We start from the raw sequence: 27,862 nt of genomic DNA on the forward strand, positions 1-27,862 counted from the left end.
CACTCTTGAGACTGGAGCGATGCGCAGGGCTCTGCTTCGAGTGGTCAAGAAGAGGGGGTGGCCTTGGGGGGATGGTGATTACTCTCCATCAGCTCTCAAGGGAACATATATTGCGAGTGCTCGCTGGCAGGGTAGCACTAGACCTGGGAAAACACAAGGTCTTCTGTAAAGGACACTCACAAACGAACAGGTTCCAGATGAGTATGCGTAGACGTGTGACCACTGCATACAGGCACCACGTGTCCTTCGTGGAAACAAAGTGAACCTTCTCATAGGGAAGGGTGGGTAACAAACAGGCCACCTCATGGACTGCTTTCAGCCACAGAACACCGCTGTGGAGAGAAAGAGGTCTGGTGGCAGTGTGGGGAAAGCGGGCAGAACATCCAGAGCAGTGAGTGGGTCCTACAAAGACGTAGGTGTGGAGCTGAGTGATTGCAGTAGTTAAGTGGTCCAACAACATAGAAATACAGCCGGGAACAACAAACTCAGTTTAAACAAAGATCAAGGCTTCTGACCCTGGACAGACGCCTAGAACAGTGGCAGTATCGGAGATTTCTTCAAAGTCATATTCTTTAGTGCCTATGAAGGGAGGCGCCTAGTCTCACTGCAACTCCATCTGCCATGTGCAGTTGGCATCTGCAGGAGGCCTGCCCCTTCCTGAGCAGAAATGAGGGAGGAGTGGATGCAGAGGGGCAGAGGGGCGGTGTGGAGAGCAGCTAGGAGAAGAGGAGGATGGGGAAACTGAGGTCGGGATAAAATAATAATAATAACATAATGGATCTGAGAACAAAAGAAAGAAAGAATAAATAAGAAGGTGACGCCTCAACAGTTAAAAGCACTGGCTGTTCTTCCAAAGACCCAGGTTTGGTTCCCAGCGCTCATGTGGTTGCTAACAATCATCTGTAGCTCCAGCTCCAGAGGATCCGCTGCCCTCTCCTGACCTGTGGACACCACGCATGCTGTATACATACATACATACATGCAAGCCAAACACTCACACATACAAATAAAAGTTAATCTTTTTTTTAAAAGAAAGAATGAGCTAAGAAAGGCGGTCTTTAGAGATATTTTAACTCAGAAGTAAAGGCTGCTGTTTAATGCGCCCACTATATTACCAAACCTTTGAGGAGGTGATGTGGGGGATCTCACGTGTCCTCACGTGCAGGGTGCAGGGTGGAGGGTCTGTGCACAAAAGAGAACAGTGGAGGCCAGAGCGCAGCGTCAAGGTCTACAGTGGAAGTCCACTGGATGCAGAGTGAGCTAGACCGAGGCTTGGCAGGAAGCTGGTGTGCACTTCCACTGGGCCTGTCTGATTCAGCTGCCAGTCAGCACAGCGCCTGCGACGGGGTGGGGCAGCGGTGGCACAGTGAGTTGCCAGTGCCACTGCTGTAGGGTCCAAGCTTCCAGGAGTCCTGAGACGGGGTGAGGGGAATAAGAAGATAAGATGATTGAGCGGTGTGGGCAACAAGCAGCTTACCTCACGTGCTGACATGGGTGGGATGCGCTGGTGACAGCCTGAGACGCAAACCCAGAGAACAAAACTCCCAAAACACGGGACGAGAGTGAGCAAACCCCATTTCTCCATGCACCCAGCAAGCTGGCGCTGTCGACTCCATGCACAAGCCTCTTTGTAAGGCCCAAGTCAAGGTCCCCAAGTTCATGAGTATACTAGGAGGACACTGTTCTGACCTTGAGGGCCAGAAGTCACGTAGATGTGAGTAAAAAGAAAGTAGTGAGAAACCACAGTTGCAGAGTGGACCCACGCCCTATGTTGGAGGCAGAAACAAATGAGCAATAACAAAAATGCAAGAGGCACTGAGCCTAAGCAGAGCCACACAGGCAGAGCAGGACATCGGGGTGGCGGGGGGGTCTGAAATGAGCCCTCATAGTCTCTCGCTTTCACCTTATTGTGTTTATATTTTTGTGTGGCCGTGTGTTATTTTCAGAGATTATAGGACCAGGTTGTGCTAGGGTGGATGATGACTTAGATGCCACTATTGTGCCTAAACAAAGAACCCCAAAGGGAAGGATTTTGTGTGTGGAAATGTTTCTCTCCTACCAGAGCTTAGGACATGCTGACCGTGACTTCAGGTAGGAATAGCGTCTCTGAGCTCCTGAGACTGGACGTGCAGCATGAGTTGTGAGTTCTAGACACCAAACCTGCCTCAGTGTCCCTCCCTGCAGCCATGGTTGCTCTAGGGCTTCCTTTCATTGGCATTGTTAAGCGCTTGTGACTCTTTCATGCATAGACTTGGAGACTAAACAAGGAAAATTTCTGACATAAGTATGTTTTAGTTGTTGTTGCAAATAAGCTGATCACATGTACATACTCAGAAATAGCAACGAGTCCAAATTAGGCAGCAATACTCTAACTATGGCTTCCCCAATTTTAGCTTATGAAGAATGAAGATTCTTAGTCCTGGGCCACAGAGACTCCAAATGGATAATCAGAGGGCGGAGTAGGAAGCTGTGCTCCCTGTAGCATCACTGCCTTACTCCAGGCAAAGTGCCTACCAGTGCTCCCTGTAGCATCACTGCCTTACTCCAGGCAAAGTACCTACCAGTGCTCCCTGTAGCATCACTGCCTTACTCCAGGCAAAGTGCCTACCAGTGCTCCCTGTAGCGTCACTGCCTTACTCCAGGCAAAGTGCCTGCCAAAGCTCCAGCCATACTTTAAGCAGCACTATGCAGCTCCCATGGCATTTCCAGCAGTTAACTCCTTGCTGAGTAGCTGGAAGAAAAGGGGGTACTTACTGACACGAGGGGCCTTAGTCTCAGTATTTCCCATCCTTAGAACAACCTATGGCAAATCGTCACAGGCCTCCCTGTGCTGGCGAGGAAACTGAGTCAGGGAGCAGGGTGTGACATGGCCTTGCCATTCAGACATCCAGCTTTGATTCAGCCAGGGACACCCCAGAACCCTCATCTAACAGACTCTTCATTATTTAATATAAAAGACCTTAAAGCCTGAAGGGGAAGCTACATTCATTTCTGATGTTGCTTAGCAACCCACCCAAACAGTGATTTAAATAAAATGATGGCTGTTGCTGTCTCTCAGGCTCTGGGTCTCAGGAGATGCCAATTGTCTGGTGGTTCCCACTCAAGATCCCAAAAGAAGGTGGCTACAATGATCTAGAAGCAGGTCACCAGGAGACATGAAGTATTTCTCGGCCTCACTATCTGCCGGGACAGTCCCAGCATCCTGTCCAGGTGTGGGAAAGGAGACATGCGTTGAGTCACTTGACAGGACTGAATATGAATCTGTGGCAAATGTTTTGGAAAACGCGGTAGGCTTCACTCCACTGAAAGCGAAACAATTCATTCTCTACTCATAGAGTCGCATAGGTGACATAGGGCCACACCTCCTAAGGTCCCCAAAGCCTCTTCCAGCATCCCCCCGACCCCAGAGCTTGAGCTTTGGGCTGAACTTCCTTAAACAGAACAAGTGTTCCTGGCCCCTCAAGGCATGACTTTCTCTTCATGTCCACTTGGATAAGGTTCACTTGACTTCTGAACTAAAGCAACAGTCCACATCTGCTGGACAGGCACGTTCCTGGCTGAAAGGGGAAGTGAGTGACACACGGGGTCTTCTGCACATACCATTTAGAACAACAGACATCTAGTGTTGCTAGGACCTCTATGAGGAATGGAGCCCTGCCTCTGACTGTCATCTTCCTAGGCTCTTAAGTTGATGGTCTGGGATCTTCGGGGCTCCCTTTGAATTACAGTCCTTCCTCTGGGCAGTGGCATAGCCTCAGGGCTGGTGTTCTCTTAGCCTGTTTCCCACACACGAATTTCTAGGGGCCAGAATCTCTTCTGTGGACATTTCGCCTGCTGTTTTCAGAGCACGTGGACACGGTCCCTTTAAAAGCGTTGTGAGCTGTTCGTGAATCAGTCCCTAACACATCTCATTAGTCAGCAACCATGTCCACAAATTCTTCTGTCTTGGGTTTTCTTCGCTGTCTGAGGCAACACTTAGGCCCGGGGCCTTGCTTCTTTGGAGAGATCAATGCGGAACACCACAGATCTCTCTGAAGTCTTAATGGAGGGTGGTGTTGGCAAGTGCTTGGCTCAAACTTGAGAGCAGGTTTCCTGGAGGCCCAAGTCATTTGTCCATGTTAGATCACTGTGCCCTTTTGAAAGCATACCAGGACGCAAAGGCGGCTTCATAGATCAAGAAAACCCTGCTTCTTTTTGGTACTGTGTTCTTTGCCACATCTCTTTGTTGTACTGCTGGAAGCACCCTAGAAGCAGCTGCCTTGCCCTGCATGGAAGGATCCACAGCCAGGCCAGCTAGACATTTTCCATGTGACCTCGCATCACAGCCTGAAGCCCTCCGCAGCAGCTACAGTCCACTCACAGGTGCCAATATCTGGGCGATATGTCTAAGATTGCATAACAAACTTCCCAGAAGGCAGTGACTTTGAATCCAAGTATGTTGCCGGTGTCCTCTCATGGGTCTACAATATGGCTGGTCACGCCAAGCAGTCTCCTTCACATCATGATCATAGCTGTCTCTGCAGCTGGGGCCCTTCACAAGACATGAGTCACAATTTGCTGGATCTGATGCGAAAGTCTTTTGATCTTTCTGACCTCGGTTCCTCAGCTCGGTAGCCACTCCACATGGCATGTCTTTCTCTCCCTGAGGCCTCTCCATACATCCCATGGAGGGGCTGCTGTGAGGTGCCCACACTTCTCAAGTGAAGTCAGGGTTCACTCAGCGTGGCACCTAACAGAGTAGGAAGCAGGCAGAAGCTGTACCACCGTGACCGAGTCTCTCAACATCACCCTATCAGCACCCCTGTAGGACAGCCAGAGGCCCTCCCAATCAGAATCCAGCTAGGGGCAACGCTTTCCCACTACAGCTCTGCTCCTGTCTGAGCCTATGAAGTGCCTCTGCAGTGGTGTTGGGCCATGTGGCTTCCCAGACAGTCTGGGGAACGCTCAGGCACTGCTGCGGGTCAGCCCTCTGGTGTAGCCAGTGTTTGCTACTTTGCAGGTTCTTCTTTCTTCCACCCTTTCCCCTCTATCCTTTAAATCCCCTAACACTAGACAAGAGAGAAAAAAGGCTAGAGAGGAAAGAGCGATGTTATCATCAGATGACTTCCTGCTGATTAGGGGCATCGAGCTCCTTGGAGCAAGTTTGATCTTGGCCGTCATGATATCTAATTTCTTGTTTCTTCTTTACACATGACTACTTAACAAGCCACAACCAACAGCAATTAACAACTGACATCCAACCGCCTACTGGGGCTCTAGCGTTTATATCCCCTCTGAAAAGTCCCCAGGATTCCAAATGTCACACAGTCACAGGAACTGTCTGCAGCTGGCAAAACCACCACATCTGCTAGAGCACGAGGCAAATCATAGTCAGCTGTTGCAGCAAAGCAGCCCCATATCCCCACACCTGGTATTAAAAAAAATACTCTTACAATATTTCTGTGGGTTTTTTTCTCACTACACTCTAGGAAGTTGAAATGTGTATTCACTAGGGGACTGGGGCTTTAGCATCTTCTGTTTACGGTAGTTGCCTGTTTGTGGGAGGCCCGGTGTGACACCATCATACAACGATGGCCACAGAGGTAGAAAAAAATCAACCATACTCTTTGCCATTTCCATTACTGTGTGAGCCCAGGTTTCCAGGAGCACAGCAAAACAGTTTTCTTACACCCACCAGCTGCCCTCTCAAGAAATGGCTTTCCCATATCATGTGTGTCTACATTGAGGCTGAGGGTGCCCAGACGTCTTGCACAATTATAGTTTTATACACTCACTCATTTGCAACATCCAGGTCCTGTCACCCTGGAGAGTTGGTGCTGCCTCCTAATGCACCTGTTGCAGTTCCTTTTCTGTGGGCCGTCTTCCCAAGTAGACGTCCTGTTCCTCTGGTACCAAGACCCAAAAATGGTTTCCCTTAGAAGCCTCAGGCATCTAGGTCCCCCTCCAGAGTCCTATAAGTTGGAAGAAACACAAGCCAGGAGTCTCTTCTGCTCAAGGACACAGGGGCTATGGCAGCCAAGGTGATCCATGGCAGGGTCACTCAGCTCCATATAGGCCTGGCTTCCCTGAGACACATTGCCTACTGACTCCTGTATCTCTGTCTCCTGCCTTAGCTCTGACACGGCCCAGACCCCACAGTGATGATTATAGCACCATGAAGAAGATTCCACCTCGGAAGCCAAAGAGAAGTCCCCATACGAAGCTCAGTGGCTCCTATGAGGAGATCTGGGGACCACGGCCTCCTGGCATGATGGGCCAGACGGGCAGGCATCAGGCCGCAGGGACACTGAGTGTGCAGTGGGCCAGGCCTGACTCTGTGCCACAGTGTACACCCCAGCTGCCCCTGCACCTGCCATTGCCACATGGGGACTACGAGGATGACACTGAGCCTGTGTACATCGAGATGGTGGGGAATGCAGCCAGGGCAGGAGGATCTGAGACTGACAGCCCTGACCAGGGTGAGTCTGTGTATGAGGAGATGAAGTACGTCTTGCCTGAGGAGGGCTGTGGCCCAGGGATGCTCACCTTCCTGCCTGCCTCGCCTCCTCTGTTCTTGGAGACTAGAAAAGCTATCATCTTGGAGGCCGGTGAGGAGAGCTGCCAGCCCTTGAAGGAGTGTGACATCCCCCCACCCTTCCCGAATCTGCTTCCCCACAGGCCACCACTCCTTGTCTTTCCTCCCACTCCGGTCACTTGCTCCCCAGCTTCTGACGAGTCGCCACTGACGCCCTTGGAGGTGAAGAAACTACCGGTCCTGGAGACCAACCTCAAGTACCCGGTGCAGTCCGAAGGATCCAGTCCCTTGTCACCACAGCACTCTAAAGCCCAGAAGGGAGATAACGACCAGCCAGCATCCCCTGGCTTTCCTGTGTTTAATGGGCCCAGCCGAGTCTCTCCACCTCCCACGCCACCCCCTCCCCCAGGGCCACCACCTGCACCCTGTGGACCACCTCCTGCACCCTCTGGGGCAGCCCCTGCACCCTGCCGGCCACCCACACACTTCGCCTTCCCGCCAGATTCTGTCTTAATCACTGCAGCTAAAGCACCGACTAACCCTGACCTGCCCAGAGCGCAGCCAAAGCCCAGCTCGGCCCCGGCACTGGGTCCCTGCAGCACCTTTACCAAGGCTCCGTATTCACCCGGAAGGACAGCCAGACCAGACCTCAGGAAGGCCTCATCCACTTTCTCCCCACCAAGCCCGTACAGCCCACCCAACAGCAGGCCGCTGTCCAGCCCACTGGATGAGCTGGCCAGCCTTTTCAACTCGGGAAGGAGTGTGCTACGCAGGTCTGCGGCGGGACGCAGGATCAGGGAGGCTGAAGGTAAGCAGAGACCCCGTGGATTCCTGCTGTGTATGGTCTGCTTGTTCCTCAAGGAGGAATGTGCAAACATGCTGGCTCCCCTGGTTTGGTGAAAGCGAGATCTTAAATAATAAAATTAGGAAAAAATGGAACCCAATATGAGCAAAGTAGGCCAGAGCTAAGGACCTCTGACAAGGGGATGAATAGCCACTCCCCAGCTATGGCTCAGTGCGGCTAATTATTTGTTTAACTAACAATTTCTTCTTAATTATAGGCTATTAGTAAATTCAACTATACTTGTAAGGAGCAGAAAAATGTTGTAATTCTACAAGTCCTGCTTTATCCCGACAGCCAAAAATGGACCCTAAAAAGAAAGCATTAAGTAGTGTCCCCCAAAAATTGCTATTTGGAGCTAAAACTCCAAAAGTGTGCTGGAGTCCCATTAAATATGTCATCCTATAGGTCAGAGCTGGGTAGATTCTTGTAGATTCCTTTCTATCAAAAGTGGTAAAGTCCATATAAGTCTAGACAGAGCCCCCTTGAGGTTTCTAACCTGGGGAGACGGCTCAACAGTTAAGAGTGATTGTTACTCTTACTGGGGTGCAGGCTCTGTTCCAGCACCTACATCACGTAGCTCACAGTCACCTGCATCCCCAGCTCCAAGGCATCTGAAGGCCTCTTCTAGCCTCCACAAGTGCCCATGCATAAGATGGACACACATACGCACAGTGAAGCCTCCAGACATCAAAGCCAATGAGGAGTGTCAGCGGCCTCCAGGCATGTCCTGTGTTTGCTCCCCTCCCCGGGTAAAATCAGCTGCACTGCGACTGAGAAATTATAGCACAGCTATGTTCCTACTTTGAGTTTTCACAAAATCATTATAATCTGATCTGATTTTAAAAAAAATGATTTGAACCGTTTATGGTCACTGCTATAATACCAGAGCTTAGGAATAAGAGCCGAGCCTTCCCTGCTCGGATGCAGGAGTTCCTGACGCTCACTTGCAGGTTCTCCCTGGCCTGGGAGGGGAATGGGTTTACACGTTTGCTTGTGAGGTAAAGCAAGCTGCTCTGTGAGAATGTGAAAGGGCTTATGGTGAGATATGGAAGCCAGGGCTTTGACGACCCTGCTGTGTGCTGGCGAGGCTGACATGACTATTCTGGCTTACATAGTCTTATCCTCAGGAGAGTAAATCCACTTTCTACTGAAGGGTCCGCAGGCTGTTATTCACAGTGTACTGTAGCCCAGGGATCGCTTCCTTCAACATTCCCAGTTGCCTTTGGCCTCCTTATGTTGAAAGACATTTTTATACCTAAGATCGCCCCGGGCACTGGCTCATCTAGTGTGTGGCTAGTTGGCCCTGGTGGTGGGCACCAGCAGTGGTTCAGATTCATTCCTGGATGGCCATGAGGCGTGGAGGCTCGCGTGCACATTTTGCACCATGGTTTGTGTGTTTCTCTGGTTTTGTTTTGGCATGGTGACCTTGGGGGCATTAAGCTGTCAGTGAATCCCTCGTTGTAGGTATTTGGGGTACAAATGTGTTATGCAACAGTGAGTGAGAAATTGTATGCAGAAGTGAGGTTCTCTGCTGTATGATTTTATCCCATGACTGTTCTCTGTAGGATTTCATGTGTAACAGTGTTAATTAAAATAGTACTCTTTTGTGTTTATTTTTGAGACAGTCTCAATATGTAGCCTAGGTTGGCCTCTAACTTGTGGCAGTCCCCTTGCCTTAGCCTCTAGGGTGCTGGGATTATAGGCGTGAGTTACCACGCTGGGCTTTGGATTTTCCCTGTGAGCCAAGGAATCATGTAAACTCTAATAGTACAGAGCACAAAGTTGGAGAATTGTCACATGCACTGAAAAGATTAGCAGTGCTGGGTAAGAGCAGTGGGGCTCCGGCACTGTTCCAGCAGCCTGCTGCTCCCACACTCTGTTCTGAGGTACCTGCAACAAATGCCCAAATTACAGGTAGGGAAACCAAGGCTCAGAGAAATCATAAGTTTGCTCAGAGTTCCTTGGCTAGTGGGAGTTAAAGCCTGACAGGATGACAGTGGGTCTGCCTAGAACAACCCTTTCCCATAATCCTTTGCACAACTCTGCCTGAGAAAAGATTGGAGTGTGTGTGTGAAGGGGTTAAATACACAGTGTGACAAGTTATAGAGCTTGGGTGGAGAAGACCCACATATGTTGAACATGTACTTTTCAGATTACAGGTTAACAGTCATATAAAATTCTAAAAAACGATTTGGGCCTTGAGGTGAAAAATAACTAGATAATTATCTGCCTTTGCTCTACAAAAGCTAAAGTTCTGGCTAATTGACATATGGTTTTCATCTGGTGATTTGATTACCATGCTAATTATTTCTAGTCGCTTCCTTTGAAAATTTGAGGCCTTCGTAGGGGCGCACAGAGACTGAACCGCCAACCAGGGAGCCTTCCGGGGAACTGACCTAGGCCCTCCACACATATGCTGCAGTCGTGTAGCTTGCTCTCTTGCGGGACTCCTAACAGTGGGAGCAAGGGCTGTCTCTGACTCTGTTGTCTGCCTGTGGGACCCTTTCCTGCCTTGCTGCCTTGTCTAATCTCAGGAGAAGAGGACAAGCCTCGTCTTTAACCGCAACTTGATATGCCAGGGCTGATTAATACCCATGGGAGGCCTCGTTTCTGAAGAGAAATGAAGGAAGGGTGGGAGGGTGGGGGGGGGGGCAGGGAGGAGAGGAGGAACTGCAGTTGGGATGTAAATTAAATTAATTAATTATTAAAAAGAAAGCAAAGAAAGCATGAGGCCCAATTCGAACAGTGGGCGAGGCCAGGCCACTAGGAGGCACCCTTGCTCTGAGTGGCAGTTCAGGCCTGATGGGTTTATCCGAGTGACTCCATAGTGAAAGTCAGTGGGAGCACGTTCTTCACCCACTGGGGAGGATCCGGAGATGAGGCGTCCATGAAAATACAGCACACTGTAGACGTCTGGGGAGCAAAGTGGGAAGGAGCCAGGCAGAGTTAAGGCGAGTCTCACCCACAAGCTATTCCTTAAAAAAGAAAAAAGAAACACTCGTTTCATTACTTCCTGGCCTCGTGAATCCAGACAGTGCAGGCGTAGATAACAGCTGGAGGCTGCTGTGCACCACACCTTCCATGCAGTAGCTGGGCTGAATGTTCATTCCATGGGAAAATCTACCTTCAGTAGAGCAGTTGAGATGCGCATCGCGGCATTAAGTATAGATGGAGACAGACACAGAGATGTCTCCTGGGTCCAGCCGCTCGCAGCGCGCTCGCTTAAGGGTGGGTTAGCCCGGGTGGAAGTTACTGTACATTTCGAGCATTCTACTCGGTTACATAAACATTCCGGATACAGATACTTTGCGTTTGGGAGTCAGAGTTTGACAAATGAAGTTTTATTAGAATGGTGTTTTCATTTCATAATGTTGTTTGTTTTAGAAGGGCTTAAATATCGCCTGAGGATGATTGTGAATGTACCACAGGGACTAGGTTACGGAGGGCACCCTGTGGCCTGTGCTGTGTTGTCTCTTCTGCCCCCCACCCCCACCCCACCCCCATCCCTGTCACTGGGTGTCACTGGGTGACCCAGAAGCACATGCCAGGGGCAAGTCTTTGTTAAACACCCCGTGTACGTGTTCTTCAAGGGGAAACGTGCATTCCTGAGTCCCTTTCCCTCAGACCGAGCAGTCACTGCTCCCACTCTGCTCCAGTGAGGGTGCCAGTCCCACTACCCACAGCGCACAGCGGTGCGCAGGCCTTGCAGGCCACGAAAACGCAGCCCGGCCAGAGCCCCCATTCAGTTTTGGCGACACTTCCCAGAAGCGCTATAGGGGAAAATACACGTTTCTAAGTATTCCATCCAGACACTGCTAAATGTGAAAGACTGAAATTTAGAATTTCCACGTTATCTTATGCTGGAAGACAATGTCAGTGGCGTCTTGGGTCAGTATCTCATGAAGCTTTGATGCTTCTGTGCCAGGTACAGTGCAAGCACCTGGGCATTGTTGGCATAGAGAAGCAAGCAAGGTGCCTCCCGACTCCTGACTTGCCAGCAGGAATTCCTGCCTTCTCACCCTGTTCGCACATGCCTGCTCTCTGCCGATGGTGTTTGAAGCAGAAATTACAACAGTATTGCCGTTTAATCTCTGATGTATTCAGATGAGATGGCAGCACAAGAAATTCGTCTGCCTTATGCAAATCTTGACCTCAAATAATAGGAGGCTTCGCTCAGGCCTCTCGCCCATGGGCAGAGCCTGTGTCATCATGTCCAAGGCTGCTCAGTTCTCCCTCTGCCCCACATGTCATCCTCCGTGGAGTGTGCTTGAGTGTGGGCATGCTCCTGGATGGAAGTCAAAGGCAGTAGCCCTAAGGCTCGTGAATATTACCAAGGGTGTGGACAGACCCAGCACACGGTCACACTGCTGTGTGAGTCTCCTCACTGACCTGCAGCCGCCCACAGTCTCCTCTAACCCAGCAGTTCACCTCTTAGGAATGAGCACAAAGTATTCATACCCTTGCATTCTGGAACTGTCTTGAATCAACATTAAATTCTCCTCAGTGTCCAGATGGGAAACTCTCTTGGAGAGATGAGATTGGCATCCCCAGAGAAGGCTGGTCTCCACTTGTGACAGAATTTAAAGAGGAACTGGGCAACTGTCCTCGTCTCACCAGACCTGTGACCCTGTCCATGCCACAGGCTCTGGGGTAGTATATCTGTCTCTCTGACAGACAGGAAATTTTTTTTTCACTTATTTCTTGGCCCCTCGGAATCAAGCAAGGGTATGAGGCTTGGGATCTGTAGCCACACAGTTGAGCGTTTCTGATTCTCCAATGTTTGGGAAAGTCATACTCCAGTCTGTTACACTGAGGAATGTTCTTTGGCTTTTTATACACTGATTGGTAGCCAAATTTATCCTTGCAAAAGGCAGAGCTCTTTGCCCTCTGTAATATTTGGAAAGACTTTGTAAATGCCTAGGTGCTTGTAGTTTGACATTTATCCCACAAATTACCATAGTTTCTCCCTCTAAATACCCAATAATTCGTATAAGCAAATTGTACAGCCAGACTTGTGCGGACTTGTAGAATGAATTCCATTACAGTCACCCAGCAACTCAGAGTCTAAGCACAGGGCACACGACTGGAAATCCAAAGTTGTAAATGACTGCTGCCTCTGCCTTCTCCCAGGCTGCGTGGGGTTCCCACCTCAGGGAGAGGCTTCCAGTGGAGGAGCAACCTGTGGCATGAGGCGAAGTGTGGTGGACCCATGGGTGAGAGCGTTCCAAACGTGTGTGGTGGGCGGAACTTCATACATGTCCTCTGATTTACACACAGTAGCAGTGGCCTGGGATTAGTGATGGCAAGGAGCATCAGATGTGCCCACAAAGCACATTTTCAGTCAGTATGAGGAGCAGGTGTTGTCCCCGTGTGTACAGGAATTTTAATTCAGAGCATGGCTGCTCTGGTAAGAGATCACGTCCAAAGATCTTCTAGGTCTGTGTGATCTGGCTGGTTGGCTGGTATATAAACATGCCTTTAATCCAGAAGACAGAGGTAAGCAGATCTGAGCTCAAGGCCAGCTTGGTGTAGAGCAAGCATCAGGTAAAGAAAAGCTTAGATGCAGGCACGGTGGTGCATGCCTTTAATCTCAAATGAAGGTAAAGTTAGTTTGTAGAAGGAAACACCCATGTTTGAAAGTGATGTTGAATTGAGTGGCAGGGAAAGTGACAAATCACAGAAAGATTTGACAGAATAGGATACGCCCAACTCTCATGAGAGGAGAAGGGAAGGGAAGCTACTTAAGGGAACGACACAGAGAATGAGGAGAGATGAGGCAGTTTTACCTGGACAGCAATAGAGAGACGGGCTGCAATGAGAGAACAAGCTGGACCCAGGTGAAGACAGAATGAGCCAGAGAATAAGAAGAAGCCGGAAGACGAGAACAGACTGCTGGAGTTAGTCTGAGGCCAAGCAGAGCAATTTAGAGGCCGAGAGAGAAGCCAGATCGAATAAGTCAGCTGGGAGAGGATTTTGAGCCAGAACAGCTGAGCTGAATCAGCCAGCCCAGAGCTCAGAAAGAACAAGTAAGGGTGAGCGCATTATGTAAGCAGTAAGTCTCAGAGGCTGAAAACACTCTAGGCCTAGGTCAGATTCTATGAAAGCTAGAAGCTTCCAGGACTAGGCCTAGGTTAGCAGACAGAGACAGTAAACCTCCGAGCCAACAAGTGAAATGGGTGAATAAAAGTTCCTTTTACACCTGGGATTCTCAGGGGGGCTAGGCCAGCCCCGACAAACAAGAAGAAAGATTGGGCGACTGTAGTGGCTGAATTCGTGTTGACACCCAGAGTTGCCCATAGAAAGTAAACACAACGTGCCGTGAGATGTGTGAGCTCAGACCCATGAGCATAGTCTTGGATACAAAGGAAGAGAGGGAGAGGACAGAAGATGGCTCTTGCTGCCCAGGCCCAGGCAGAAGATGGCTCTCGCCACCCAGGCCCAGAGCAATGTCAGGTTTCTGTCCAGGAACTGCTCTACAGCTTCCTAGTAAGGCTCTGGCCCTTCCGTTTCTCCTCTCTGTCCCTTAGAAATTAGGCATGACCATTAGAATCTTCTCCACAACAAAACACAGCTGCAGAGGAGGGAGATACAGCACGGTGGTGGTGGCCATGCTGCTGTGGGCAGACCCTGATAGTGGGAGCACCCAGACACACTGTGTGGAGTGTGATGCATCCTCCACAGCACAGCAGCTATGCCTGTGGAGCTCCTATTGGTCAGAGTGATTCCTCCCTATTTCCTAAGGAGCAAGCTGAGGCCTTCAGGATTAAAAGACAGCCCCCCACCACCGCACCATAATCATGAACTCTAACATCTTAGTCTTGAGAGCCTAGCTCCCAAACCTATGGTGCTATTTTTGGTCTCTGAAAACAATTAGCACTGGAACAATGATACAGAGACCCTGCCTGAGAAAGCAATTCCCTTCTGAAGTTAAAGACAAACTCATTACCAAGAGCAGATGTGGCAAGCAGCAGATAGAACCCTTGCCTTGCCTTCAGCACTCCCGAGAGGCATCAGGAGCAGGTTCGTGGCTGGGAGAATGTCCCCAAATTCAATCATGCTGCAGTAGGGTCCCGCAGAGAAGGTGCGGGGAGCGCTGTCCGTCATATTCTGAGATAGCCCGCCCTTACTCCCTGCGTCCCTCTGTCTTCCATACTCTGACTGGACACTCCTAGGGTGTGACAGAGAAGTGTTTAGTTGGCAGGTTGGCGCAATTAAGGAATAGCTGGGGTGTTGTGAGCCATGCATTTGGGGGTGCCTGTAAGGACATTTGCAGAGAGGATTAACTGAGGAGAAGAGCCTCCCTGGAAGAAGATAGCACATCCCATGGCTGGGTTTCTGGACTCAGTAAGCAGAGGAAGGGTTTGAGAGTCAGCCTTTCCCACTCTCAGCCTCCTCATCAATGGAGAAAGCATCCTCCCGCCTTGGCAGGCAGGAGCTGGCCCCACCCACCATGCCTCCCGAACTCTGAAGGACTGCATCCCCTGAACTTTGAAGTTACGTCACAACAAAGAAGGGAAAACTAACCCAGGAGCTGGGTTCTTATCACTAAAAGCCAGCCACACCGAGGCTCCGTCACAGGCATGCCCACAGGCATGCATGGAAAGCAATTGACTCCTGGTAGGAGTGAGGACATCGGATGCATCTCACGAGAAGATGTCAGGCATCTAACCAGGACCCCCAGAAATTAAATGAGCAGTGAGACAGCCCTCAGCATGTGCTGGGAGAAGATGGCGTAGGTGATGGACAGTGGCCTTCAGCAGCCACCTGATTAGGGCAGGAGAAAGATAACCCCAAAGCTCCCGCGTCATCTGTAGCCCCATTCTAGAAGAAGATAGCTATGGCTTCACTCTTCTCTATGTTGCGGACACAGAGATGAAGTTATCACTGATAGGCGGCAAAGTGAGCAACAAGACTAAAGCAAGCGCTGACCTCGGACCTGTATTTGGCTCCCATGTGGTCATTGGCTGAGAAAATGTTAAAGCCGCCCCATCCCTAATTGGTGGCGTTTCCAGTCCTTCTTGCCACATCATGGATTCTGTGATACGGATGGAACAAAACCAAGCAGTTGGTGCACAATTAAATACTTGGTTCTGCGTGGTAGAAAACTTAGCTCTGAGTTGTGTGAGTTATCCAAGGAAACTGGCTTCTCATCTGGTCTGTAAACTCACAGTAGCTAGCATGTCAGTCACGCCAGAGCTGTGCACCTGGCATAGATGAGCCAAGAAGCCATTAGGCCTGGGATGCACTGTCAGCAGAAGATTCTGGCACCTAAAACTCTGGAAATAACACAGTATCTTCAGAGATGGGCTGCCTTTCTTCAGCAGTAGAAATGTGCTCATCCTCTTGACCCATCAAAGCCGACAGCTATTGTGTATGGTGTGCCTCTACCCTGGATTATAAATTAAAATGCCACTGGGGGCTCACAGGAGAAGCCACCCTGCAATTTTTAAGGCAAGAGAAAAAGAAGGCCTCCCTAATGACCTGCATCTCACTTTTGATGCATAGCACACTATCCGGTGTTTATTTCCTTTTGTGAAGAAACGGTCAAAAATGATGTGCAGGCCAAGACGCCACCCCACACAAGGGCTGGGGGATGGCTTAGCAGTTACAGTGTTTGATGGACAAGTGTGAGGATGTCCTGGCTAATGTCATGTCACCTTGACACAAGCAGAGTCATCTGAAAGGAGAGAATGTCTCCATTTAGGGCATTTTCTTAGTTAGTGATTGATGGGGAGGGCCTATCCCACTGTGGGGCCATCCCTGGGCTGATGTCCTAGGTTCTATAAGAAAGCAGGCTGAGCAAGCCATGGGGAGCAAGCCAGTGAGCAGCACCCCTCCATGGCCTCTGCATCAGCTCCTGCCTCCAGGTTCCTGCCCTGTTTGAGTTCCTGTTCTGACTTCCTTTAATGATGAACAGTAATATGGAAATGTAAGCCAAGTGAACTCTTTCCTCTTGCCTTTTGGTAATGATGTTTCATGGCAGCACTAGAAGCCCTAATTAAGACAGGGGCCTAGAACCCTAGTAACTCAAATGAATGCCTACCAGGTGCCGTAGTGCCCCACCTCCAAAGGCACAAGTGGGGAATGCTAGATAAGCAAGCTGCCTAGCAATACTGGCCAAACCAATGACCTCTGGGCTTGATTGAGCAAGTCTGTGGTCATGAATTCAGTGGAAGAATGATTCCCAACATCAACCTGAGGTCTCCAGACACAAGCTCATGTGCGTGCAAACATGTACACACACATACATACACACCACACATACAACACACACACATATACATGCACACCATACACCAAATACACACATGCCACATGCACACACATACATACATACCCCACATACAACACACATATACATACCCCACATACATACACCCTCCACATATATACAGACATATGTACATACCACATGCACACACATACATACATACCCCACATACAACACACATATACATACCCCACATACACACACACTCCACATATATACAGACATATGTACACACCACACACACACACACATACATACATACCACACAGATACCACACAGATATGTACACACACACCACATATACATACATACTACACATACACCACATACACCACACACATATACCACATACACACACACATACATACATACACACCACACTCACACCACACACACCACACACACACACCACATACACACACATATACATACACACCACACACACACCCCACACACACACCACATACACACAAATGCATACACACCACACACCACATACACACACCACATACACACACCACATACATACACACCACACACACACCACATACAGACATACACACACACACACATACACACACACACATACATACACCACACACACATACATATATACATACATATCACACATATACCACATACACACACATACACACACACACACACACACACACACACACACACACAGAATTAAAAGAGAAAAGAACCAATGCTATCTTTACTTGTAGAGGGACCAAAGCTGACCGCTCACTGTTCTAAAACTGGGAGGCGGTTCTGATTTCTGGTTACCAGTGTAATGACCTCCTTGTGCCTGACTGTCATCATTGCTACAAACAGCCTAGAACCTTCCACATCGCCTCAGAGCTGACCACACGCAACACCACATTGTCCAGGGCCACACTTACCTCCCTTCGTTACGTCAAATCATCTTGGGCCCCAGCTGTGAAATCCTGGTCTCTCTTAGAAATCGGCAGTTTTCTCATTCATACCCATGTGGTGAGAGGACACAGGACGACAGGAGCCGCCTCTTCCCCACATGCTGCTTAGCGCAGCCAGGGAGTGGGGAGACTTCCCTGACTCACCACACAACATGGACTGTACCATGATGTCTGAAAACTTAAGCTTTACTCAAAGTCCCTTAAAAACAAACAAAAAGACACCAAAAGAGCCTTTTCATGCCCCAAACCATGGCTCGTGACCAAGCATAATCCTCCAGAGAAATGTCTACACACAGGAGTGTTTTCAAGGGACAGAGTGTGCATTGGGGAGTTTGATTTTACCATTTTCCCTCTGTGTGGAGAGGAGTGTGAGAGCACGAAGCTTGGCCGCATGGTAGGTGGAAGCCATAGCCAAGCAGGCTGGTCTGGGAACCAGGAATCAGGGCATGTTAATCACAGAGCTCGTTGCTGTAACAAAAACATGCAAAGAAGAGACTTAAAGGTGAAGGGTTTACCTTGGCCCCGTCATTGTGGGGAAGACAGGGCATAGTGGCGGCTCATAGCTGTGCGCTAGAGGTGAGAGGCTCCTTGGTCACGTGTTGGGGATGAACGAGAGACAGACCACAGGCTGGGGCCAGAAGAGGAGCTTGGCTGGAACCCCAGAGCCCAGCTCCCAACATCCCACTTCATCCAGCAAGGCCGCGTCTCCATCTCTACCTCCCTAACTACACCGCCACCTAACACAGGAGCCTGTGGAGACAGAAGCCAGTGCTAGTACAGTCACATCTGCATGGCCCAAGCACTCTTCCTCAGCCCCAGTTCTCAGGCATCGTGTCCTGCCTTGCAGCATAAGCCTGTCTCTAGGGCGACATAAGACATACACACATCTCACCTGACTGAGAGCGGTCCTGACAGTCTGCACATCCTAGTAACGGATGCCCAGCAGCACATCCTATGGGGAAAAATTGCATCTTCTACAGTTTTTGAGTATTGACTTTGTCCCTGAGTGTTTTGCTACTTCTATGTGTGTCTAGGACCAGAGTTCCACGAGATGTTTAATAGATAAATCACCTCCTGTCCTTGTGGAAATGTTATCCACAGTGGCTGATCCACAGAGACTTCCTCTCACCCTCTGCTCCCCAAGTACTGGCCCCCCCCACCCGCCCCGGCTCCTTGCTACATCCATCTGTATCAGCAACGACAGGGATCTGTCCAGATCGCTCATGTGCCTCGCCAGAACAGGGGGCCCCAATTAGTAGCATGACTTTCATTGCCTTGGTGGGGGTTCTCCGCTGTTCTTTCACCCGGGTTGAAGTCGTTAGTCTAGTTTACGGGTGGGGGAGGGGGGCAAGGGGAAAGGCTTTGAGCCTGGTGTGTGGTGTTGGGAAATCATCAAACCCTCTGCTTAATCAGATGGTCATTAGAGAGTGTGCTGATTGGACCCATCTGGGAATCAGAGTGTGTCTCTGCGTCTGTGTGATTAAAAACATCTGAGGAAGCCTCAGTGACAACTTTGGAAAACACGTTTCATGTAACAGGTAATGAAATTATTCTTTGACATGGCCTCAAGACACGTAGCTCCTTCAAGGGCATAAAACAAAACAAAAACTCAGTTAATTTCAGGCAAAATTATAACTAAAACAAAATAAAACTAGCCTTCATACTCAGTGTTACTGTTTGCCTCAGAATTTTAAACAGACTTAGAGAAATCGTTAAGAGGATTTGCTTATTGAGAATATACTTGTGTGTCTCTCTGTGTGTCTCTCTGTCTTTCCGTCTCTGTCTGTCTCTGTCTGTCTCTCTGTCTCTGTCTGTCTCTGTCTCTGTGTCTCTGTGTCTCTGTCTCTGTCTCTGTCTCTGTCTCTCTCTCTCTCTCTCTCTCTCTCTCTCTCTCTCTCTCTCTCTCGTGTGTGTGTGTGTGTGTGTGTGTGTGTGTGTGTGTGTGTGTTGCATGCATGCATGCCCCATGTAAGCCAGGGATCAACAGCAGGTATCTTGCACTTCAGTCTTTTGAGTCAGGGTCTCACACAGGAGCTCATAGACTCGCTAGACTGATTGGCCTCTGAATCCCAGGGTCCCTCCCATCTCTGCCTCTGAGCACTGGGGTCACAAGTACATACAGTCACATCTTGCTGTTTATATGGATGCTGGAGATTTGAACTCAGGTCCTTGTGCTTGCACAGCATACTAGTGAAAAGCCACATTTTCACTCTAAGTGTTCTTCTCTTCCCTTTGCTTTTTAAGCGCTTACCCAGACCCACTGAATTAATTCACCAATGCACACATGCTCGGTCCTTTCCTTCCCCCCACAGTGGGTACAGTAGCCTGGAGGGGAGAGAGAGAAAGGGACAGGGTGAGAGGATGTCTGTCCTCTGCATGGAGGCCAGAGCAGGACTCACACTGAGAGGCTTTGAACTAGACATCAGGGTGCATGGTAAGGGCAGATGTGTTTTCTTGATATTTACATAGCCTCACTGTGTACCCTCAAATTCACAGAGATCCTCTTGCCTCTGCCTCCAGTGCTGGGACTAAAGGTGTGTGCCCATGCCAGGCTAGCTTTCGTTTTCTTTCTAAAGCCAGCTACTTATAAACGTAAAACAGACTATACAGTTTTCTGAGTTTTGGAGTACTTGAATATACCCAGTGGCATGTCTTGGGCACGGAACCTATCGTAAACCTGAAATCCATGTATGTTACGTGCACTTTGTACACCTACAAGAGGGTGATTTTATATGGTATTTTATAACACTGTGCATGAATCCATGCTATATAATTTTTCACTTTGGGTATATCAACATTCAGAAAACCTGGGGTTCATGGTCTTTCTGGTTTGGGAGGCTCAGATGTATGTCACTTCTGTTGAGGAGTCACCGTTTGCTCCCTGAGGTGCCTCATGGGAAGGGAAGCACCAGCACCCACTGGCCATTTGGTGATCCCACAGATGATTCAGTTCTTACCTCCCTATTTGACACTCACCCTCTGGGTGTCGGGCATCACTGCCGTGGGTTGAGGGTACACCATGAAGGCATACTTTGGAGACTGAAGGAATTACCAGGGCCTGTCTGTCAACCACTGGTGCAACTGAGCCACCAACCAAGGCTTATCTATCAGAGAAAACAGTCTCAGCAGCCTGGTGCGATTTTTAATCTGATGTGCAATCCCCACAGAGATTTTTCAGGTGTTACCTGGAGGCCTCAGAGTAGCCGCTGTGCCGTGTGGGCAGGTGGCGCACAGAGCCTGTTGAAACACTGTCCCTCTATGCCAGCTGTCTATGCTTTGGTCACCCGAGCCCCGGCTTGTCCTCCTTGGCTTATGTCCGTGCAGCAGGAGCCAGATGTTTCAGACCTGTTCTGTTGGACATGGCCTGTGCCTTTTTGGTTTTTGTTCTTTTTGGTTTTCTGCTTTTTTGTTTGTTTGTTTGCTTTGTTTTGTTTTTTGTGGGCACATTAGCAGTGAGTTCTTAGCAAGGCATCTGAGAAGACTTCAACACACCAGCATTCTAGTTTGCCTGTTTGCTTTAATCTCTTTCACTTTGTTGGTTCTTCCTGGCCCGTGCCCCATTCGCTGAGTGGCATTACCAGCCTTCCATCCAGAGCAGGTGTTGCGGTCTTCCAACAGAAGGTTGAGGATCCTCCCCTTTCCCTCGCCTTCCCCGCCAAGGGAACATCAGCTGTTTGCCTGAAGGATGCCAGCCACCCTGCCACCTCTGTGGACCACCTCAGGGCTTCTGCCACCACAGCCCACCCAGTAGCAACATCAGAGACCCCACAGCCCAGGTGATCACGCAGTGACAGGCTCAGGCCAGCTGGTTCTGGGTTCAAGGATTCCCCCTTTTGTAGCAGATTTTGAGTAAACAGGACAAAATAAAAAAGATCTAGTGAGTTAAATTTAAAAGAAAATTGGCAGGACTTAATTTTATGTGCGCTTTCTGGGTCTGAGAGCCTTGTTTACGCTGACAGTCACTCCCTAGCTTTACCATCTCTGCGCTCTTCCCCAGTTGGGCACATATGTTGTTGGGGACACCAGCCTGCTGCCTCTGTTGGTGTTTTCTATGGTAAAGCACCTCTCCATGCTTAGCAGAGTGGGCGGTCAGAGTTACGAGTGGGACAAGCAGACATTTCCACTTCCACCCAACTCAGCCCTCTGGGAAGGCATCCTTGTCCTTACTGCTGAAGAGTCACCTCCCCAGGAGCAGGAGCATCATGGGAAAGCAGCTGCAAAGCCCCACTCTGAACGTGTGTGTGTGTGTGTGTGTGTGTGTGTGTGTGTGTGTGTGTGTGTGTGTTGTATGCCAATGCATCATCTTGTTGTTGTGTATTGAAATTTTTCCATGCTTTTCTTATATATTTTGATCACTTTTCCCTTCTCCAACTCCTCCCAGATTCTCCTTACATACCCCACTCTATGTCTCTCTTCTTTGAAATAAAATTTAAAAAAAGAATCACATACAACAAAACAAAAATAGAAGCCAAAATATACAAACGGAAAACCCACAAGGCAACACACACACACACACACACACACACACACACACACACACACACACAGAGCAAAATGAATGAGACAGGCACTACTGAGTTCATTTTGGATTGGCTAGCTCCCCTGCATAGACCTTTAAAACTGGAACAGGGGGGAACCGTTCAGCTTCATCCATACTGACAATTCCCAAGGGCTACAGGGCTGTGCTGTGGGGTTTCTGGAGTCATACACTCTCACAGAAGCACATCCAATAAACATTGTGTTAACTGGTCCGGCTGCCGCACGGACAGGGGCGGCTGGAAACTCCTTGATGCTGTGTGCCCAGCATTGCCACAGCTTCTTTCCACACACTTGTGCCATGGCTGCACATGCTCATGGTGGATGAGAAAGATGCTGGACAGAGCAGGCTCCAGGACTGTCTGCTGCCTTCGTGTCCTGACACAGATTCTCCTTCGGGGATACCCTACCCTTGTCTCCAGCTGGGAGGCCTCCCAGTCAGAGCTTCCAAAGAGCTGCTGCATTGCAGAACTCTTTCCACTGACTTTCATCTTTCTGAAAGACCACGAGGCTGTGCCGAAAGAAAGCTTTCCACAGCCCACAGGCTGTAGCAGAGTCGAGGATCAGCAACTGAACCTCTGTTTCTTGGAGTTTTGGGCTCATTTGTGGATTGCCATATGGGAGCTGAACCCAGGTCCTGGCGCATGCTCATGTCAGGCAAGCGCTGGGCCATCAGCCTACCCCCACGAGTCCAGCCGTGCGAGTGGTGGTTCTCTTGCACAGTGATGGAAGAACGAGCAGTAGCCGAGGCCTAAAAGAGCTCGCTCCATGCAACACAGGCTAAAGATAGCCTGATGTGAACTCACTGCCGATGCATTTCCAGCCACAGCAGGCCTATCCAGGTCTTAGTATATACCGCCTCTGTGTGTTTGCTACCAGCACTGAGCTGTAATTTCTGAATCCTAAAGGCAAGAGCTTGGGTGTGTGTGGTGGAGGGCAGGTGGTCCCAGGCCCTCCCTCTGCACTTTAAGTTTTCCTTAATGCCAAGTGGGAGATGGCAGGTGCTGTGCTGTTTGAGAGCAGCACAGTGGCCTTTCCCAGGGGGGGGGAATCCTCCTGTCATGGTGCCTGTGATGAGTCTGAGCCACGCCCTTCCATAGTCTCTGCCTCACACAGCAACCTCGGCATTAAGTCTCCTAGACTGCTCCCGTGTTACTGAAACCCTGATCCCAGCTCATACGATTCCGAAACACACCACACAGAGTGAGGTTATCTCAGGTTAAGATGGTAACTAACAGAGAAAAGACATTTTAAAAAAATCATTTCTCTTAAAGAAACACTCCACTGCCTGTTGGGTGCACATTTTCTTTGGCTGAACTTTGGTAAGTTAACTCTCTGCCCTTGGCTGGTCCAGTCCCACTCCAAGCCAATACGCCTTCCCTGACCCCAGCTTGTACCTTCCTTTCTGTAAATTCACCTCGCTTGCCCCTGGCTGCCTTCTCCTTCCACACTGACTCTTAAGAATCACCCTTCCTGGGAGAAATTCTCTGTGCCTAGGGCTTCTTCGTAACAAATACCCCTGTTCAAAGACTGCTGCCCAGGTGCGTGGCGGCCCATCCAAGGCACCCCCATGCAGACCCAGAATCTTCAACCTTGCCTCTCTCTCTGGACTCCTCCCAAGGGAGGGCGCTCACTGGCCTGCCCCTCCCGCTACTGCCCAGCCCTTCCGCAGGGCACCAGGCTTAAGTCCTTCCAGCTTTTCTATTTATAGCCTCACCTCCAAGCTCATGAGGTTTTGCCAGGTGAAGATTTATCCCGTTCCTTCATCCGCTGGCTCATGCACAAGGCAATTGGAGGAAGCCAGCTAGAGATGAAGCAGACAGAGCAGGCTCCACCCCCACCCCCAAAGCTGCAGCAGATCTGGCCTCTTTCTCTTGATACACCCAGTTCTGCCCTCCAACCCGTCCCATTCTTCCTTCCTCCCACGCAGAGGTGCCACGGTGCTGTCCCCTGCACGTTCCCACCCTCCAGGCTCTCCTGCGCATCTCCAAGGATCCTGTGTCAGGGAGGCCTCATACACCCTCTGACTACTCACTAACTGAAGCCTCAAGGGTGTCCCGAAAGCCCTTACCCTGGAGTAATCACCTGCCCCTTCTGGGATCCTAAGAAATGACACCCTTAGAGGGTGTTCTTGGAACTGGCACTGTACCTCAGAGATGGAAGCTGCCCCCCCCCAGGGCCACCAAAATTCCAGAGTCACACATACTCAGGTGAAGAATGCCAGTCCCCGCCAGAAGTAAGAGATCTCAAAGCAACATAAAGTAATATATTTTTTTAAACTAACTAAAAAATCAAATCAAAACAAACCCCTTAATACATACAGGCCTTGCATATTTATAAATGGCAGGACAATGACAAAAACCTCAAACCGGGCCAGGCACTGACTGACTGTGAATACCCACCAGTGCTTCCTCCTTCAGGTTGCTGAGCTTCTGTGGAAAGCAAAGAGCTGAGTTGTTTTGAGTAAGAGAAAACGTCCACTGTGCCATGGGATGTTGTCCTCACCTTGTAATTTGAAATAAGCAGCGATTAGAACCAAACGCGTGTCATTACCACCAACACGAAACCCTTCCCTACATACTAGCCTCCAGCCATGGCCTGTGCATGGGGAGGAGTTACCACCTGCTCCATGCCACCGCTCAGGCTTGCTAGGAAGGAAGTCTCAGCAAAGACACAGCTAGTTTACCATTGTGGGAGGTGTGGCTATACTTGGAAAAGGAAGCTTCTGGAGCCGGGTTGGCAGTATGTTCACTGTTTTCTTCTTTCCCCCTTTCTCCTTCCTTCTTTTGTCTTCCTTCTTTCCTTTATTTCTTTTTTCCTTGACATTACAGAGTCTTGTTATGTAGCTCTAGCAAACACGATATTCATCCCACAGCCAAGGCTGGTCTCAAACATACGGCAGTTCTGCGCTTGGCCCCCTGGGTGCTGGGATTACAGCATGCCTGACATTACCTGCCTGTCTCTTTCTCTCTGCTATGATTTATTGAGTTCCCTCTACGTGCTAGGCATGCTGTAGATACTGTAAACGCATCAGAAAATGTGTTTGAATTAAGTGTACCGCCGTGCCAGAGGAAGGAGGCAGGACACAGGCAAGCTAGAGAGAAGGGATGCACCAGCCTGTGAGAAGCACTAGAGAGACTGGCTGGGGGTCGCCTGGGAGGCCTTCAGGTGGAGGCGGAGTCGTGAATGAACACAGAGCTTTTACTCCCCCCACCCCCAAGCTTGGGAATCTCTGGTGGGAAGAATGCATAGAGCCGAAGCTGACAAGGACAAAGCTGGGGCCAGCAGAGCCTAGGAGGGCCTTCTCCATGCTGGGGAACATGCGCATCTTAACTCGGGTGAACCTGGAAACCGTAGAGCAATAGAGGCATGCAGCATTAGCAGACATCATCTCAGAGAGGGAGATCCAGGCAAAGGACACCCTGTTCCAGGCTAGGTAAGCCATGGTCTGCAGCCAGCCTTCCTGGGTCCCATCAGAGGTTCTGCTGTACCTTGGCCTCCACCCACCAGACGCCAGCCACAGGCTCCCCTCTCCAGCTGTGACTTCCAACTAAAACTCTGCAGACACGTCTGAGTTCTCCTAGGGCAAGGAACCCACAGCTTCTCAAGGAAGACACTGCCCATGGATGCTATTTTAAGTGTTTAAGAGCCAGTACAAACAACTGAATTGTTCCTGTGCACTAATGTTGAAGACTTTGCTAGAACTTCCCTGACTTAAAAGTCAATGTATACAAGAAGGATGTTGTGACAGGCAGATCTGGGCCCAGGGGTCCTGCTCAAACTATGGTACCAACCAAGAACAATACGTGCAGTAAACATCGAACCCCTACCTAGATCTACCCAATGGACAGGACATTCTCCACAGTTGAGTGGAGAGTGGGGACTGACTTTCACACGAACTATGGTGCCCCATATTTGACCATGTTCCCTGGATGGGGAGACCTGGTGGCACTCAGAGGAAGGATAGCAGGTTACCAAGAAGAGACTTGATACCCTATGAGCATATACAGGGGGAGGAAATCCCCCTCAGTCACAGTCATAGGGGAGGGGAATAAGGGGAAAATAGGAGGGAGGAATGAGAGGATACAAGGGATGGGACAACAATTTAGATGTAATATGAATAAATTAATAAAATATATTTTTTAAAGTCAATGTATACATATCCAAGCATTAAGGCCGAGCCCTTATCTTTGAGTCACATCCTGTGTGTGAGTCATATCTTCTGAACCTGCACCATCTGCGGCAGGCATTGAGTGTCACCAGCACCCAACAGAGAGGTGGGATGAATCACTCACACGTGTATCACACAGGCAGAGCCACAGACACACTTCAGGAAAAATTTCACCTCTTACTCAGCACTTTCCTTACTTCCTTCTCTTTCATTTGCTGAGTCACCAAGAGTCTCCAGGCTCTCTGTTTGGTGCCTTTTCTCACCCTTCTGGCTCCAAGGCACGAACAGGCTTGAGGACTTGGCCCAGGTAAGTCCTCAGATTCTTTTCAATTTGTGTATCTTTGTGTGTGCTTGGAGAACTCTACAGACCTCATGCCACAGAACTGGCTTCTGCTCCTGCTGTAATTCTGCCAGTGTTAAAGCAGAAAGCAAGGACAACCAATGCCTTTAGCAAGGAATATGAGATCTGGTCCGACACCCACCTGCCGCTATGGAGCTAAATGTCAACAAGTTAGGGCACGGACACCCTTACTTTGCATGTTAGTCTGAGTAAGAGCAGACACTGGGATGTTAGTCACAAGCCACACATCCCATGGTTAGCATTGACGGAAGCACAGTAACCCCAGGTGAGGGCATCAGGTCTGTGGTCAGGACTTTCCTCTATTACAGCATCATATTGCATGCTAGAGTCCTGCTTCCTCACCATGGAACATCAGAAATCAGATCAAGGACAGAAGCCACCTCAGCCTTTCCACCAGGGTATGAGCTTCTGAGATGAGGGCGTCAGGTCTGTGGTCAGGACTTTCCTCTATTACAGCGTCATATTTCACGCTAGGGTCCTGCTTCCTCACCATGGAACATCAGAAATCACGTCAAGAACAGAAGCCACCTCAGCCTTTCCACCAGGGTATGAGCATCTGAGATAAGGCCACACACAGAGAGGAGAGCCTAGCACTGGGTGAGCAGTGGGGCCCACTAAGCTGGGCCTGCGTGGGTGCTCACCCATGGGGCATGCTTGTACTAATATGAATCTACTTCCCAGCCTTGATAACCAATTCTTGACTCTTGGGCATGGTAGTCATTGCAAGAGCACCTGGGACACCTCATCCTCATGTCTCCCCTCCTTTCTGTCCACAGCCACCCTAAAATAGACCTGTGCCTTTTGTGACAAAACAAAACCAGAGTACAATGTCAGCGTTGCAGTCAAACCTGCGTGGCAAATGTTTGAGCACGTGGTGGCTACAGCTGAACCTGTGTGGTAGAAGCAGGAAAATATTTTTAAAACCTTAATAGCTGAAGTGAAGGCTTAGACTACAGTGTCAGCATGTCTGTAAGACTGAAAGAAGCTGCCAGGAGAGCCAGCATCAAAAGCTGAAGCCCCTTCCTGGGACTGAGTGACAGCCTCTCTCACCACCAGTGTTCCCCCCTCATCACTCCTCTGTGTCCACATTCACGGCTCATTTGGACAGAGGCTACATGGTTCCTGGGAAAGGCCAGTCCTTTCTTGCTGTGCGATCTTCCAAGCTAAGTGTAGAGTTTCTCTCTGTACCCACAGCTTCCCTCTGCCTCTTCTCTGAGCTGAAATAC

The 27,862-nt window shown here is 49.6% G+C and overlaps 1 protein-coding gene across 5 annotated transcripts in view; it reads left to right on the forward strand.

Moving 5' to 3' along the window:
- Window positions 1-27,862, forward strand: part of MYO16 (myosin XVI) — a 464,729-nt gene that overhangs the window by 393,694 nt on the left and 43,173 nt on the right. For all 5 annotated transcript variants that reach the window (XM_084759479.1, XM_084759478.1, XM_084759475.1 and 2 more), the window contains exon 32: window positions 6,114-7,322. In XM_084759479.1, coding sequence (XP_084615605.1) covers window positions 6,114-7,322 — 1,209 coding nt within the window. The remainder of the gene's footprint in view (window positions 1-6,113; window positions 7,323-27,862) is intronic.

This window comes from Acomys minous (genome assembly GCF_964271855.1).
Source record: "Acomys minous genome assembly, chromosome: 15".
NCBI lineage: Eukaryota > Metazoa > Chordata > Mammalia > Rodentia > Muridae > Acomys > Acomys minous.